Source organism: Oreochromis niloticus, linkage group LG5 (genome assembly GCF_001858045.2).
Source record: "Oreochromis niloticus isolate F11D_XX linkage group LG5, O_niloticus_UMD_NMBU, whole genome shotgun sequence".
NCBI lineage: Eukaryota > Metazoa > Chordata > Actinopteri > Cichliformes > Cichlidae > Oreochromis > Oreochromis niloticus.
The window spans coordinates 35,913,245-35,931,572 of NC_031970.2; the positions used below are offsets into that span (position 1 = coordinate 35,913,245).

An 18,328-nucleotide genomic window follows, 5' to 3' on the forward strand; every position below is an offset into this window, starting at 1 on the left:
TTGTGTGCTTTATAATTGCAGAGCACAAATCACTATACTAGTTTTATCCCTGAGGAACCAAAACAACAAAAAGCAAATCAATGGCTCATGAAAATATAGCAGCTATCAGACTTAAAACTTCTGCTGAAATAAATCATTTTAAATAATTATAATTCATCAGCAAACATTAAAACTAACCTTTGTTTGGCCTGTTGAAAAAAAGCAAACAAACAAAATATGTTATATTTCCTATTGAAAATACTTTAGCAACTTTAGATCTATCATTAGCCAATAGAAGTTTAAAAAGTAGGTTTCCATGGTGTGGCTGTAGCTGAGGAGGTAGAGCAGGTCATCTACTAATGGGACAGTTGGTGGCTGCTTCAAGCCAAATATCTTTGGGCAAGATACTAATCCCAAGCTGCTCTACGGTGCATCCACTTAAGCATAGAAAAAGTGCTTGTATGAATGGGTGAATGAGAAAAGTTGTATAAATCATTTTGAGTGCTCAGGTAGACTCAAAAAGGACTATATAAAAATCGGTCCATTTGAAGAAAATGCTTTGAAATATTCTAACACGTCTATCTCACGTCATTTAAATGTTTCTCTCATTCTGCTCTATTCAGTAAAAAATGTGGAGAATACTGCAAACTGGCAAATGATACTGCTCTAAAAATAATCTCTGTAACCCATCCATAAACATAAAGGCAAAAATGCTGAGCCAAGATGGAGCGGCCAGTGTCAGCTTGAACTTTCTTCTCTTTTATTGTTTTTCTTTTACCGTTACATCATACAGACAGCTCTGGACCAACTGGCATTTCACTCTGCAAATATGGAAAGCAACCACTGGCGTTTAAGGCCTGTTGGCCTGTCCTTTCCCTTTCAGAGATTTGCAACACTTTTGAGATTACTGTAGTTAGGCACTTATCTGTCATGGTCAGACAAGACTGTGTCACCATGGTCTTGGAGGAACATTGTCTCGTTTCACTGTGTACTGTACCACTGCACACGGTGGAATTGACAATAAAGCCACTTGACTTGAAAGACAAATCTCTACAATATTAAGGTATTCTTGTGCTGAAAATACAAGTTATGAGCTCAGTACCGTATTTTTCAGACCATAAGGCGCACTAAGAAACAAAACAGTCAGATTCAATTCAATTCAATTCAATTCAATTTTATTTACACAGCGCCAAATCACAACAAAAGTCGCCTCAAGGCGCTTTATATTGTACAGTAGATCGCACAATAATAAATACAGAGAAAAACCCAACAATCATATGACCCCCTATGAGCAAGCACTTTGGCGACAGTGGGAAGGAAAAACTCCCTTTTAACAGGAAGAAACCTCCGGCAGAACCAGGCTCAGGGAGGGGCGGGGCCATCTGCTGCGACCGGTTGGGGTGAAAGAAGGAAAACAGGATAAAGACATGCTGTGGAAGAGAGACAGAGATTAATAACAGATATGATTCGATGCAGAGAGGTCTATTAACACATAGTGAGTGAGAAAGGTGACTGGAAAGGAAAAACTCAATGCATCATGGGAATCCCCGGCAGCCTACGTCTATTGCAGCATAACTAAGGGAGGATTCAGAGTCACCTGGTCCAGCCCTAACTATATGCTTTAGCAAAAAGGAAAGTTTTAAGCCTAATCTTGAAAGTAGAGATAGTGTCTGTCTCCTGAATCCAAACTGGAAGTTGGTTCCACAGAAGAGAGGCCTGAAAACTGAAGGCTCTGCCTCCCATTCTACTTTTAAATACTCTAGGAACAACAAGTAGGCCTGCAGTGTGAGAGCGAAGTGCTCTAATAGGGTGATATGGTACTACAAGGTCATTAAGATAAGATGGGGCCTGATTATTTAAGACCTTGTATGTGAGGAGCAGGATTTTGAATTCAATTCTGGATTTAACAGGAAGCCAGTGAAGGGAAGCCAAAACAGGAGAAATATGCTCTCTCTTTCTAGTCCCTGTCAGGACTCTTGCTGCAGCATTTTGGATTAACTGAAGACTTTTCAGCGAGTTTTTAGGACATCCTGATAATAAAGAATTACAGTAGTCCAGCCTGGAAGTAATAAATGCATGAACTAGTTTTTCAGCATCACTCTGAGACAGGATATTTCTAATTTTAGAGATGTTGCACAAATGGAAGAAAGCAGTCTTACATATTTGTTTAATATGTGCATTGAAGGACATGTCCTGGTCAAAAATGACTCCAAGGTTCCTCACAGCATTACTGGAGGCCAAGGTAATGCCATCCAGAGTAAGAATCTGCTTAGATACCATATTTCTAAGATTTTCAGGGCCGAGTACAATAACCTCAGTTTTATCTGAATTAAGAAGCAGAAAGTTAGCGGCCATCCAGGTCTTTATGTCTTTAAGACATTCCTGCAGTTTAACTAATTGGTGTGTGTTACCTGGCTTCATGGATAGATAGAGCTGGGTGTCATCTGCATAGCAGTGAAAATTTATGCTATGTCTTCTAATGATGCTGCCTAAGGGAAGCATGTATAATGTAAATAGAATTGGTCCTAGCACTGAACCCTGTGGAACACCATAATTGACCTCAGTGTGTGAAGAGGACTCTCCATTTACATGTACAAATTGGAGTCTATTAGATAGATATGATACAAACCACTGCAGTGCAGTACCTGTAATACCTACAGCATGTTCTAATCGCTCTAATAGGATATTATGGTCAACAGTATCGAACGCAGCACTGAGGTCTAGCAGGACAAGCACAGAGATGAGTCCACTGTCAGAGGCCATAAGAAGATCATTTGTAACCTTCACTAAAGCTGTTTCTGTGCTGTGATGAGCTCTGAAACCTGACTGAAACTCTTCAAATAAGCCATTCCTCTGCAGATGATCTGTTAGCTGTTTGACAACTACTCTTTCAAGGATGTTTGATATGAAAGGAAGGTTGGAAGGTCAAATTTTACTCAACTCATTCTTCTTGCTTCCTCCAAGAAGAATGAGTCAGCCTCATTTGATTCATTAATGTTGAATTCTCTCACAGCTGCTCTATTCCCATGTTGTTGCAGTATATTAATGACTAACCTCGTATTTTGGCTGGATTATCTCTTGTTCTCCTGACTGAAATTTGGTCCGTTTACAGCATCCTGCCATGCGATTGCATTTGTCCCTAACCATCGGGAACCCTCACGTTAACTTTTGTCGAGTGGAAAAGAGTTAGCGTTCATCCTCCAGCTTCACTGTGTTTATGCTATGCTAACATAGCTGTGTCGCTGGCGATCACGTAGCACATCATTATAGCTAGCCCAACTTCAGTAACCCTACAAACGTCACTGCTGTTTAGTTTTCTGTCTTCATTTATGTTGGAAGTGATAGCAGAGCTGTACGTTTGAATTTTTTCAGAAATCTCTCAGTCAGAACATGCTATATCATGTTTAGGTGGAAGCTAGCGAGCTAACTTCCTGCTAACTTCTAACTCTGTTAAATTTAATAAATTCTGTTTTCATGGTTAAACATAATTGTTACACCTGGTAAACCAGCAACACTGATCCTTTTATTAAGATGAAAGAATTTAGACAGTTTTTAACTCTCAGTGATGCCGCAGTGTTCGTTTGACTTTGGGACCTGAAGCAGTCAGAGTTTTGGACCCAGATTACTCCGCAAGGGTCCTGACTACGGTAGCCATAATGCCCCAACAATCCATCAAGCGGTGCGGCTTTGTAGCTTACCAAAGTCGTACTAAAACATGTTTTGACAGATTTTTGAGCGCCGTATACCACATAAAATCAGTTTGAGGTCAGTAAGCACAACCAGAATTCATACATAAGGCGCACCGGATTACAAGGCGCACTGTCGATTTTTGAGAAAATTAAAATATTTTAAGTGCGTCTTATAGTGCAGAAAATACAGTATTTTTACATGTGACTTAGGTGACCATGCACAGCAGGTCAGCGAACGTGCATGAAGCCTGTCTTTGATTCCAACCTGCAACCGCAGGTTATGGATGTGTAATGTTCATTGTCAGCTTGTAGTACATATACATGTTTTTGTACATGCACTACAAAATTACCTTTTTTGTGATAAGTACTATTTAGTAGTATATGTCTGAGGAAGAAGTAACAAGAATAAACCACTAGAAGCTAGCAAATTGGCACTTTTGTTTTATTGTTGGGAAAGATGCTGCTGAAATTCACAAACTTTTTGTTAACATTGCTTTGTGGCAGTTCATAGCTGAATTAAAAGATCCTCATTATGCTACATCTGTTGTTGTTATTTTATTTTCCCAAAACTCATCAATAATAAAATAGCAAACACTTGATCTGACTTAAATTTTTTCACTAGTTTGCAGAGAAATTTCAGTGTACATCACAGATGAGCACAAACAAGTGATTAGAACACAACTTTCATTGAGGGACTTAAACGAGCACTGAAAGTGATTCCCTGCAGTTGCTACTATAATAAATACAGTTTATAGATAGAGATAGGAATGTTGGTTGCATTAAGGTTTAAATAGAAATACGGTTTATAAATAAGGTGTAATGTCCATGAGTGTTGGCAGTGCAGTTAACCTTCAGTCAGGGTGGAGGTAGGGCATGTTTGACAGCCTGTGGGTCGAAGCTTCTATTGAGTCTGTTTGTCTTTGACCTGATGGACCTGTAGCATTTACCAGAGGGAAGGGGGGTGGGGGGGTGGGTGGAGTATATTGAATTACTGCTTCTAGTTATGTCTTCTATTCATTTTAATATCCATCCATACATCCTTCCATTTTTTTCCACTTATCTGGAGCTGCGTCGCAGGGGCAGCAGCCTAAGCAGAGAAGCCCAGACCTCCCTTTCCCCAGCCTACTGTGGCTTATCCAGGAGACCACCAAAGTGTTCCCAGACCATCCGAAAGATATGCGGTCAGATGCCTGAACCACTGGGCATCTGGCTCTTTTCAGTGTGGAGGACTAGTGGCTATACTCTGAGCCCCTCACCCTATCTCTAAGGGAGACGGCAGCCATCCTTCGGAAAAACCTGATTTTCGTCACTTGTGTCCACTAGCTCATTCTTTCAGTCCCCACCTACCCACAACTTAAGTATCGTTTTTATAATGTTCTGCAAAACCTGTGCCTGCACTCCATCCTGCAGTGTCTTCATTTTGATTCAGTTTTTATTCACTTTTTTGCCTTCATCATCACTCAACTCTAGAAAAGCTGTGTGAGTATTAACTGATTGTTGTGACAGTGGTTTGCACCACATTAATTCAGTACTAATATTTACATATTCAGTGCAATACCTAATATATAACATAGAGCTCTAATGCTTGTGGCATGCTGTGTTGCCCCAAATGATCCTACATCTCACAGTTATTTATTTACATGTTTATTTATTTACATGAAAGGTGCTAAAACTGGGTGCAGTTTTAGCAGGGATTTAACTGGGATTGATGTCCCACCTCTAGTGTGCTGTTTGATTCAAGGACAACAGCAATTCCTGGCAGACTTTAGCTCATATTTTTTGTGACAGAGGGAATACGACAAGCTCTATTATACAAGAAGACAAGTTTAAGAAGCATATCATTAACTACATGAATGTTTTGATGTATTTTGCATTCGTGCATTGCAAAAAATGTGTCTGTCCCAGATTGATTTTTCTATTCAGTGTTCTGATTTTGTCTGTACACAGTGTATCTGCAAAGTATTCACAGTGCTTCACTTGTGCCACATTTTGTCATGTTACTCCATAATGACAAAGTGAAAAAGTTTGCTTGAAATTCAAATGAAGTGCGCTGTATAAAATACTGTTCAAAGAAGCTTTGGTCCCTCTGATAATCAGCCTGATTTTCACATGATGATTTTTTTTGGCTGTGTTGGTCACTTCCTGCAGAGCCTTTCTGTTCGCAGTTGAATTTCCTGCAAACCAAGCTGTGATGCAGTACATAAGTACACTCTCAACGGTTGTTCTATAGAAGGGCACAGCTGTGGTGGACCAGTAAAGGTCCCCTGAGATATGAACTCCCAAGAATGTGAAGGATGTCCCTCTCTCTACCTGGTTTCTATTGATTAAACATGGTATTGAGGGTCCATGCAGCACATGCAGCAAGAACTTTTCCAGATACTCCATCAGGTCCAGCAGCTTTCCTCTGGTTCGCCTGGCACAGCACCTGCTCTATCTCATGTTTGTGTGAGAGCCAGTGAGGTGCTGCTGTGTGCTCGCAGGGGCCCGTGAGCCTCAAAGCAAGCAAAGAAGATGTTGAGTTTCTCTGTATCTTGTTCACCCAAGATGGACTTAGTTATCTTATGGCTATATTTTTCTCCTTGGTGCTGCTGGCAGTTTTTTGTACCATTACACCTGCCTCTGTGTATCAGTGTGTACTCAGGTCCTCACTGATCAGCTGACTGTCCACTGGACAGCTGATAGCCTAGCTCAGCTAGCAAGCGATTCTTTGGCTCTACCTTCGGATTTTGCTCCGTGATGACTCGTCCATTGTGTACTCTCCTGGTTCTGTCTTCCTGTTGGTATCTATTTAAAACATTGGTTCTTTACTATTTGTTATTTCTGATATGACTGTCAGATACTGTGCCTGTGCTGTAAATAGTTTTTTTGAGGCCTGCTGTTTTGCCTTTTGTCATCTAATTGTCCAGTTTCCTCAAATAATAAGGATGTGTCAGTAGGTTTTCAGCTAATAGCTATGTAAAAATCATCTTGTGGTCCACAATTTCATGGACATGTCACTTGAAATCTACTTAAAAGATTTTATAATTTAGTTTAATTTCACCACTACTGAGCCAATTTGACGGTCACGATCATCAACTCAGCGGACAAATAATTTAGAATTCATCCAATATGCACGAATTTGCTTTTTCTTTGAACAGGCTTGTGCCTACCTTTAAATCTTTTAGACCGGTCTGTTGTATATATTAAGTCTAAAGTATAAGTATACCTAAGTATAAAAATAAAATCAAAGGTCGATTGCTCTACCACCTGACAGCCACCCCAAATACTCTGTGTCTCATGTTGAACCTGGGCCAATAGACTCTTTTAAATTAGACCTTTTTATAGTAAAAATATAGATGGGAGAAAACATTTTACAACTCAACCAGGACAAATCAGAAGTTTTAGGTTTTGGTACTAAGGCCAAGAGAGAGAAGCTGTCAGCACATCTATATTTACTAGAAATTAATACCTCCAAATCCAAAATTTAGGTGTCATCTTTGACATGATTCTTAGTTTTTTTTTAAAATTATATCTTTATTTGGATTGGACAGGTAGAAATAGGTTAACATAAAGCATCTGCATAGCAGTGCCCAAGTAACATATGAGCAGAGTCCATTCCAGGTTTTTAGATTTAGTTTAGGAGAGCAAATGATGAACAACAATAATCAGCAAGTGCATATTACCCTCCTTTAGCCATTCCTGTGAGAGTTGTTCACTTGCTCTCCAAAGGGAGATACTTAAAACACATAGAACTATAAACACAAATTGGGGGGAGGTCTGTGCTGCTATAATGGTTAACAAGTAAGTAAATAAACAAAACAGGTAACAGTGAGAATCAAGTGAAGTCAACTCTGGTGGGGGTAATAAATTGTATCCAGTTGTTCCAAATTTCGTAGAATTTGGCCTTTTGGTTTCTTAGCAAATATGTCAATTTTTCCATCCTATATATCTCTAGAATGATCCCAAACCAGTCCTCTAATGTAGGTTGGACTGGGCTTAACCATCTTCTAGTAATTGTTTTTTTACTTGCCACCAAAAGTAGTTGTGCCAACTTAATCTCACTTTTACGCTCCAGAAAGGGCATCAGACCCATATACAAGACCTTAAAATCTAAAGGTATTTGGACATTGAAGACTGTACTTAAAGAGGTCTGGACATCCATCCAGAAATTTTTTAACTTGGGACAATCCCAAAAGACATGAAAGTGGTTAGCCTCAGTCGAGCCGCATTGTCTCCAGCATTGCATAAGGACCCCTTTGTATCTCTCCTGGTATGGTGTCTTGAAATACCTAATGATATTTTTCCAGCCATGTTCCTTCCAGCTCATAGAGCTGGATGTTGTCCACTGACAGTGCCAAATATTTTCCCATTCACCCCTAGAAATAACAATCCCTGATTCCCTTTCCCATTTATCTTTAGTGTAAAGAGTATTATCCTCGCTGGCACTAGAGAGAGCTTTGTATAGTTTGGAGATGGATTTAGTAGGAATCGTGGTTGTGGCATTTTTCAGAATAAGGAAAAAATGCGACTCAACATCACTAAGGTCAGACAGTTTGCATTCATGATCAATATATGATCTCAGCTGTAGATACCTATGAAAATTGTATTTTGTCAAATGATGGTTATCCCGCAGGGCCTCAAATCTGAGCACAATATTTCTATGAGTAAGAGAAAGGAAGGTCGTAAGGCCATAGGATATCCATACTTTAAAATTAGAGTCGTGTCTATTTGGGATAAAATCTGAATCAAAAGCAAACCACCTGAAAATTTTTAACATTTTGTTAAATAATTACCCTCTGCCAAACTTGGAGGGTGTGAGTTAGCCAGGGGTTCCCCAAGGTTTCCAGCCGACACATTAAACCCTTATCTGCCATAACAGCTTGTAGAGGGAGACGGTCTCCTAGGTTGGATTCCAGTTCCTTCCACTTAGCTGTATATGATTCGTTGCACCAATATAGGAGAGGGGTTATTTGAGCGGCATAATAGTAGTTCTTGAGGCAGGGGAGGCCCAATCCTCCCTTTTCCTTGGGGAGCTGTAGGGTGGCATATTTAACCCTTGGTTTTCGGCCCTGCCAGATAAATCTGGAGATCCACTTGTCCCATTCAATAAATTGGTGGTCACACACTTCTATTGGCAAATTTCTGAAAAGGTAAAGCAGTCTGGGGAGCATGTTCATTTTGATTGCGGCTATCCGGGAGCTGAGACTCAAAAAAGGGACCAGATTCCATCTATGCAGATCTTCTTTTATACTTACAGATATTGGCTCATAGTTTGCTTGGAAGAGCCCAGAGAGGTCTACAGTCAGGTATATTCCCAGGTACTTGATTTTCTCATTATCCCAATTTATTTTAAATTTCCTACGTAAAGTTGCAGAGGCTGTGTAATTTAAGGTCATCACCTGTGTTTTTGAAATGTTAATCTTATAGCCAGATAACTTCCCAAAATCAGTTATGGTAGACATCAACTCGCTAAAAGACCTCTCTGGGTCCTCCAGGCAAACCAATACATCATCGGCAAACATTGCTACTTTATGTTCAACTCCTGATAGTGCAACACCCTTAATGTTATCATTTTGTCTAATCGATTGGCCTAATGTTTCTATGAATAAATCAAAGAGAAGTGGCGAAATTGCACAACCCTGTCTACAGCCACGTTCCAGGATAAAGGGTTTAGAGAGATCGCCATTCACCTTAATTCGGGCTGAGGGTTGAGCATAAAGACCTTGAATTATTCTAATAAACTTATCTTGGAAGCCAAACTTCCCCAGAACCTTATATAGAAATACCCATCTGACGGAGTCGAAAGCTTTCTCGGCATCTAAACTTCCTATTATTGATTGAATTTTATTTTTTTGTATTTGAGTAGAAATGTGTAATATTCTCTTAATATTGTCACTTGTTTGTCTATAATGAATAAAACCAGTCTGATCTAAGTTGATGAGGGCAGGTAGTAACTTCTCCAGTCTGTGAGCAAGAATAGAAGTAAATAACTTGTAATCCAGGTTAAGGACACTGATTGGTCGATAATTTCCACATTCTCGTTTATCTTTCCCCTCTTTTGGGATGATTGAAATAATTGCCTCCCTCCAAGAGGGTGGGATTTCTCCCTCCTGTAAAGTATAGTTAAATGACTTCAACAATATGGGGAGTAGATCTGCCCTCAGGGTGCGGTACCACTGAGAACTGAACCCGTCCGGCCCAACTGCTTTACCTGGTTTTAATCTGGAAAAAGCTACATTAATTTCTTCCGTTGAAATGGGATGTATTAAATACTCATTTTGAGAAACGAGGAGTGAAGGTAATTCTAATTGACTTAAAAAAGCATCAATACAGTTCTCCTCAGTAGCATTCGTTTGTGAATACAATTCACTGAAAAAGGTCTCAAAACATTCCTGAATATTTTCTAATTTAGTTTCCAAATTGTTAGTTTTGGGATCCTTAATTTGATATATCGTATTTTCCTCTAGTTGTTTGCGTAATTTATGTGCCAAATATTTTGCAGATTTCCCTCCTATCTCATAGTATTTCTGCCTCAAAAAGGTTAACTTATTTAGGGCCTCCTGGGTGTAAATATCATTAATTTCACCCTGTATTTTCCTGATTTCCTGTTTTACAGTGGGATTTGCGGTGTTTCTGTCCTCCTGTTCTTTTAACTTTAGATTTGCCTGTAAGTCTGCTAGTTTTTGCCCTTTGATTTTCTTTAAGTGGGAGGCAATAGAAATTAATTTACCTCTCATTACCGCTTTAAGCGTGTCCCAAAGAATAATTGGGGATACCTCCCCTGTATCATTAACTTCTAAAAATTCTTTAATATCTTCCTTTACTTTAGAAACTATGGCAGGATCATTAAACAAGTGTGAATTAAATTTCCACAGTGTCTTACGTTTTTTCCTAGCCACCTGTAGGGATAGAGAAATAGGACTATGGTCAGATAGGTCTCTTGTTAATATGTCACAGTCTCTGACCCTAAACCTATCAGTTTTAAACATGAAAAAATAATCCAGCCTTGCATACACTTTAAATGAACCAGAGTAGTGAGTGAAATCTCTAGTAGATACGTAACGATCCCTCCATACATCTATTATCCCCATCTCTGTCATATAGGAATTAACCTTTCTAGTAAGTGCTGTTACCTGACTGGTCGGAGGGGAGGAATCAAGTTTGGGATCGAGCCTAAAGTTAAAATCTCCCCTGCAGACAACTATCCCCCGAGAGTCCACCATTAGGTCAAACATATTCCTATAAAATAACCACTCGCTCCTAGGGGGGGCGTAAACATTTAATATTGTAATTTCAGATCCCTCTATCCTACCTGTTATTTTAACAAATCTGCCTTCCTCGTCACATATTTCCGAGATATGTTCATAATTAAGGGCACTAGAGATAAGTGTAGCCACACCCCTCTTGTGTTTAGACTTCATGGAGGAAGAGAATACGTATTTAAAACCCTTTCTTTTCAATCTCAAATGATCTACTTGGTTCATGTGTGTCTCCTGAAGTAGTGCAATCTGTGCCTTCTCCTTTCTTAATTTTGACAGTATTTTATTCATCTTAATCACATTCAGAACCCCATTAACATTAAAAGAGATTACTTTCACTGATTCACTTCCCATTTAGATATATTAAATTTCCACAGCACGTTAATTCAATAGCAGCAAGCAACCCCCTCTTGAAAAAATAACGAATGAAAAAATTTAAAGATAAACAGAAAACATTAGAACATAACTGAAGCTTAAAGGCTTCTAGGCTGGCTTCTGACAGTGGAACACTACCACTGACACCCTCACATCTTGAAGGGAAACCCCTTATTACTCCCCGAGTTAGGGGGCCTTCCACTACGACGGCACTCACAACAACGAAGAGCCCCATACATTGTAGCTCGATAGTAATTGTAATTCATTGTATTGTCCATAACAAATACATATAGTTAAATTAGTTCTCTTCACGTCTATATACTTGCAGCTTCTCTTTGTATCCTGCAACTCCTCAGATCTGACGCGGGCGCTGACCACCAGCTCCCCACCACAGCGGACATCTTTGTAGTCTTTCTCTGGGGGTTGCCGGTGGTGTAATCACCTTTACCGGCAGGCCCCGGCTCGCCAGGTCTGCCGTTGCCTCCTCCACTGTGTTGTAAATTTTCGCTCCTTCTTCGAAAAAAACCTTGAGGCGCGCTGGGTAGAGGGTCCTAAACCGTAGGTTCTTCTCTTTTAAAACCTTTCGTGCCTCTGCATACTCCTTCCTCATAACCATGATCTCAGAGGGAAAATCGTTGTCGAGGTTAATCTTGCTGGAGTTCAACATAAAACCTCTCTTTTGCCAGGCAAGCCTCAGCACTTCTTCTTTGATGGTAAAACTTAAGAATTTTACCAGGATCGATCTGGGTTGGGAGCCGTCCGGGGGGAGTGATGATATCGCTCTGTGTGCTCTCTGAATTTGTAACGATGTTGATGGTGGGATGGCAAGATTCTCCCGGAGTAGCTTCTCCACGAAGTGGGCCATAGATGGTGCTCCCGATTCAGCTCCCTCCGGTACCCCATATATTCTGAGCGACTCCCTCCTCGAATAAGCCTCCAATGATGTTAGTTTTGTTTGAAGCTTTTCTTGCATTGTTAATATCTCTAACAATATTTCATCTGTGTTCTGAAGCTTGTCTTCATGTTCAGCAACCCTGGTTTCCACCTGGTTGAGCCGCGTGTTGACTTTGTCCAGCTCGCTCTTAATTTCCAGCAGTTGCGCTTTCACGTCTGTTCGAAATTCTTTCACCTCTTTTCCAACGCCTCTCAGTTCCTTCAGTATCAGCGTCAAACTTACTGAGTCGTCCTCATCTTCTGTCCCAGAACCATCGCGGTTAGAAGTGGGAGAGTTACCTCGGCTGTTAGCCCCTTCTGTTAGCTGCACATTGTCATCTTCAACGCCTTCGCGCATTAACTTTTTAACTCTTTTGTTCTTTCTGGACATCGTTTATGCCCCTTTTCCCTCTTTAGGTGCAGTTAGATTGTTTATTAATTTATATGGGGCAGTTTTAATCAGTTTTCACTCGAGAGCTCTCTTCCTAAGTTGCCATCGCCCGCGTGCACCGGAACCGGAAGCCCATGATTCTTAGTTTTGAGCTGCAAATCAGAAGTGTAACCTTTTGTTTTGGTTATTTACTGTATTTTTACCAGGAGTTACAGAAATCACTGGATTGCAGTTTGCCTCATAAGGCTTTAATAAAATATTTAATTTAAGGTACACTCAATTTTTTCTAGGCCATTTTCACAATTATCACAATAAAAATCATTGTCTGATTATATCTTTTAAGCTTATATTACTTCAACAAAAAACTCTCAGATTTACTTTGCTGAATGAAGAACATGAGCTTTTGTCATAATATCTCAGAACTAACCGACTTTCTTATCTCAGTGCTTTCTGACTTCACAACCATGTCTGCAGCATGTTAATTCCTTAACAGAGCTGCTCAGATGTGCTGGTGTGCCCACTCAGACCAGTTGAGCGTTTTCGGGATCTTCGGCCGGATGAGCTAGCAGATTTGTTCTCCACCACTCAGAGAGTCGCCAACTTGGTGGAGAAACACTTCAGTGCCACCTCAATCACCATCGCCATTCAGGTAAACCACACACTCAGTGACTGTTAAAAAATATTTTCGTCACAGTCAGGGGAGAAGCTGACTTTGTGGAGTGACCAGGTGGACCCAAGTGCAGACAAGCAAAAACCCAACTTGATCTTAACAAAGGGCAAGCTGGAACGTGAACATGAACATAGAAACCTGACATGAGAAACCTGAAACATGAAGACTTGGCATCATTTCATAGACCTGGAAACATGGCATGACAAAGCAGGATGGACAGATGAGAAATGAATGAAAACTGACAGACTAAATACACACAGGAGGTGATTGAACATAATGATGCCACAGGGGACAGGAACGCCACAGGCATCATGACAGGACGCAGACATGAAAAACACCATAAACTCAAAATGCTGGGTGATATGACCCAGAAGCATGACAGTACTTAAAAAATAGGGTAATAATAAAAATAGGGTAATAATGCAGTAATGCCACCCTCCTGAGAGCCAGAGGCAGACAGGGTAAGACCCAGGAGACGCCAGCCGTCCACGGCACCCAAGAGAGCTGAAGATCCGAGGGGAGCAAGCATGTCTTGAGGTGTGCCATGACCAGTCGCTCAAAAAACTATGGGCACGAGTGCAAGAGGGCGATAGTTGTTCAGGCATGTTGGTGCTGAGTGTTTCGGCACTGGCACGATGGAGATGGTCTTGAAACACATTTACGAGAGAGACGGGGGGAAAAAACTATGTAATTAATTTCTTTTACTGTAAGGTGATGGGAAGTGATGATCAGTGTGGTCACATAATTGTGTAGATACTGATCGTATCCTTTTTTCTACAAACCCAACTCTGAAAAAGTTGAAAGGTTGTGTAACATGTAAAAAAGAAAAGTCAAATTCAATCATCACATCAACCATATTTTATTCACAATATACCCTTCAAAACATATCAAATGTTAATCTGAAAAAATGTCTTTTCTTAGATCTTTTTGCGCAAGGGACCAAAAGTAAAGAAAAAAAAGGTGGTGATTTAGTTATAGTACATGTGAGAGGATCGGTCTTTTCAGATGTGGGCCCATAAACTGGTAACTCAGTATTTATTTCACTTTCCTTCATTTTGGAAGAGAATCAAGGCGCAAAAAATAGTCACTCACCTCCAGTGAGTATTATGCTGCAGCGGACAGTAAAGGGACAACAATCATACTGCGTCTTGTACTGCTGCATCTGTAACAAACCACATTCACACTCTGACTAGAGCCACAAAAAAGGTTTTAATAATATTTCCTAGCATGGAAAATCTGAGTGACCCAACTGGGTGACTATTGCCAGGGCAATTTTTCCACTGCAGGTAAGCTCAGTGGAAAAATCACATACAAAATACATAAATGCAATTAGATAATCACATTTAACATAATTTGACAATCTCTACAAGATAAATGGAGAATTTACCTGCTGTATTTTCACATTATAGCTGTTAGATCGAGTGTTAATACCTGTTGTGCAAATCCATCTGTTCCAAAAGGTTTTGAGTAATGGTTTGAAGTGGAGATTTTGAGTTGGCTGTAATTCTTAAACAGATACTATATACCTTTGTTAAAACCCTTGAATTAAAGTTGGTTGTATGCACTTTAGTCTAAATATGGAACATTTAAAAAACTAACTCCCATTGAATAAATATAGCCAAAAAGTTGTCTAAGAAGACAAATATCTCAGGATAAAGACGGCTTTGACACAAACGTTGTTTTAGGGGAGATGTTATACTTCATCTTAAATTAAATTCTTTCTTTAAAATATTAATGCAAGTATTTCTAAATTCTCATCTCTGGACTAATTACCCCTTTCTGTTCCCACCAGGATGGCCCTGAAGCCGGACAAACTGTGAAGGTGAGAACTTAATAATTTATGACCTTTAAATATGTCATGAACCCTCTGCAATAGTTATACACCATTAAATAATCATCATAATTAATTTGTAGAGCTAAACTCCTGGAGAGGGCGAATTATTCAGTTATCTTTTCTAAAAGGTGTAATTATTTTTAGTTTGGTTGAAGGCTATATGAAATAATTCATGTCACTTGCTTGGGAGCCATTGGAGAAGTTCACATAGGTTAAAGTGAGGGGAGAGAATCATTACCAGTCTAACTCATCCTCTTGTAAAATACTCCACTGTACTGTTGTGCAATTTTGTACTATGTTAAAAAATGTATGATGCATTTGAACCTTTTGAATAATAAATAAAATATCAGTGTATGAGATACAGCATATGTCTAACTCATATTACAGTTTGAAATGCACATCATACTTACTTATGTTCACATAAGTTTGCAACAGTGTATTTTTACATAAAAGAACGATTTGTGCTTTTATTTCTCTGTGCACAGCTAAGCTATGGGTGAAATACCCATAGCTTAGCTGGAACAATCCATATAAATACTCTGATCTGCTATTTTTTATGAACATGTATTGGCTAAAAATGTATTTTAATATAAGGACGTTCACTAATAAGAATATAAAATTTAAATAAGAAAGTATCTGACATGAAATTAACTAATCAAGTCTTACACAGAAAAATAAAAAAAGTTTTTTTTCTTTCCTGAATTCAAACTCAAAGATTACACTGACTTAGTTATATTTGAACCAAAACCAAAAACTCGGGTGTGGGCGGAGTTCAGAGAGGCCATGGAAAAAGACTTTCAGACTGAGTAATCAGAGTCTAGGGAAGAGGGGGATGACTTGTCAATCTCCAGAGGTGAAGTCACTGACAGAGCAGGGCCCCTGAGGTGGATGAGGTTCACCCTGAGTTCCTGAAGGCTCTGGATGTTGTAGGGCAGTCTTGGTTGACACGCCTCTACAATGTTCCGTGGAGATCAGGGTCTGGATTGGGAGACCTGGGTGGTGGTTCCCATTTTTAAGAAGGGGAACCAGAGGGTTTGTTCCAACTATAGGGGGATCTCACTCCTTGGCCTCCCTGGGAAAGTATATGCCAGGGTGCTGGAAAGAAGAGTGCGTCTGTTAGTCAAACCTCAGATAGAGAAGGAACAATGCGGTTTTCATCCTGGTCGTGGAACACTGGACCAACTCTTTACCCTCTCAAGGATCCTTGAGGGTGCATGAGAGTTTGCCTAGCCAGTCTACCTGTGTTTTGTGGACTTGGAGAAGGCATTCAACAATGTCCTTCGGAGCGTCCTGTGAGAAGTGCTCTGGGAGTATGGGGTGTTTGGCCCATTGCTACGGGCCATTTGATCCTTATACAACCATTGCAATAGCCTAGTTCGCATAGCCAGTAATAAATCAGACTCATTCCCATTGGGTGATGGGCTCTGCCAGGGCTGCCGTTTGTCACCGATTCTGTTCATAATTTTTATTGACAGAATTTCTAGGCGTAGCCAAGTGGCGGAAGGCATTCACTTAGTAGGTCTCAGAATCTCATCTCTGCTTTTCCCGGATGATGTTGTTCTGTTGGGTTCATCAGGTGATGGCCTCAAGCTCACACTGGAATGGTTTGCAGCCAAGGGTGAAGGGCACAGAAACAACCTCACAAGATCCATAGATGGGTCTACTAGTGGTGTGCGGATTGATATAGAAATATTGATTCTTCCGATACCAGTAATTTAAGTTCTAGAATCGATTCTCATATTAAAATATGGATATTTTAGTACTTTGGGGCAAATTTGTAGTTTTTCATTACCAGGAACACAGTGGAAAGAAACTATATCATTCGGATCTTCTAAATTTGAAGGAACTACTTCCGCTTACACCTTTCATAGTCATATGCGAAATACAGCTGTAAAAATGTGTCGCAGCCCCTGGCATGCGCACTCACAACAATGGCTGAGTGTAAACGGAGTCATGTGCGGACGTATTTTACCTCCACAAACAGCCAAGATGTGGTTTGCAATACATGTGGCAAGACAGTGAGGTGTTGTAGCAACACCACTAACCTCATCAAACACCTCAGAGTAAATCATATCACAGTATATAACGAGCTTATGTTGAGCCGAACTGAAGAGGAGGAGAGGGACAGGTGCTGCTAGGGCAAGACAGACGTCTCTCGCAGAGTCCTTTAGTGCTGCAGGCAGGTAACATGCTCAAGTAGCGCACAACTTCAGGATTTTTATTTCTATATGATAATTCTGCATTATTAATCAATAAGAACAAGTAGTCTGATGTCCTATAATCATTATGAAGCTATATTATAATATTATTACAATTACATAATACAATTATATATTGTATTATGAAATACAGTTCAGTATCAGTATCGGATCAGTATCGTCGATACCACCCTGAATTTTACTTGGTATCGGAAATCAGTGGTATTGCACATCACTATGTATGGCTTGGAAGTCCTGTGGTCAAAATGTGATACGCCCCGTTGAGAATGACTGAGCTAAAATCCTGTGGGACTTTCAGATACAGATGGACAAACTGGCAATGGCTGTTTGTCCCTTATGGTAGTCATTTTGTTAGAACAAATAATAAAAGTCTATTAAAATGACTGGCTGGACATAGTAGTGGTGGTAGACAAACAGAGGAAGACAGCCGTAATGATAGATGTAGCCATACCGAATGACAGCAACATTAGGAAGAAGTACTAAGGGTTGAGTAAAGAACTCGAGAAGATGTGGCGGGTGAAGGTAACAGTGGTCCCAGTGGTAATTCAAGCACTCTGCGCAGTGACCCCCAAGCTAGGCGAGTGGCTCCAGCAGATACCAGGAATGACATTCAAGATCTTTGCCCAGAAGAGCACAGTCCTAGGGACACATAGGGATGAGAGGGGAATTTATTATTTTGCATACATATGTATATGTTGTTCATTTAATCATGCAGTCTGTGGGCCAGCTTAAAGGACCACTATGCAATTGTCCTACAAGCACTGACACCAGCCCCATTCCATTGATCACACAGGACTGCCCAGTCAAATCTGTTAAAGCAGCTGGCCCCTCCCCTATCTTCCTTGTGCGTTCATGCACCTTTTTGAAGAACAAAGTGTATTCTGGAAGACGTGGTTGAAGAAAAGGCATCATATCGGCTAAGATGAACAGGCACATGAGTGGGGCACAGAAAGGGATTGGCAAGAATATCGAGACTGCAAGACCAGACTGACCAACCTGT

General features: G+C 40.2%; 1 protein-coding gene across 3 annotated transcripts in view; it reads left to right on the forward strand.

Moving 5' to 3' along the window:
* Positions 1–18,328, forward strand: part of fhit (fragile histidine triad diadenosine triphosphatase) — a 188,536-nt gene that overhangs the window by 154,172 nt on the left and 16,036 nt on the right. For all 3 annotated transcript variants that reach the window (XM_003446477.4, XM_025907533.1, XM_025907532.1), the window contains 2 exons: positions 13,109–13,254; positions 15,068–15,097. In XM_003446477.4, the coding sequence (XP_003446525.1) occupies positions 13,109–13,254; positions 15,068–15,097 (176 nt within the window). The remainder of the gene's footprint in view (positions 1–13,108; positions 13,255–15,067; positions 15,098–18,328) is intronic.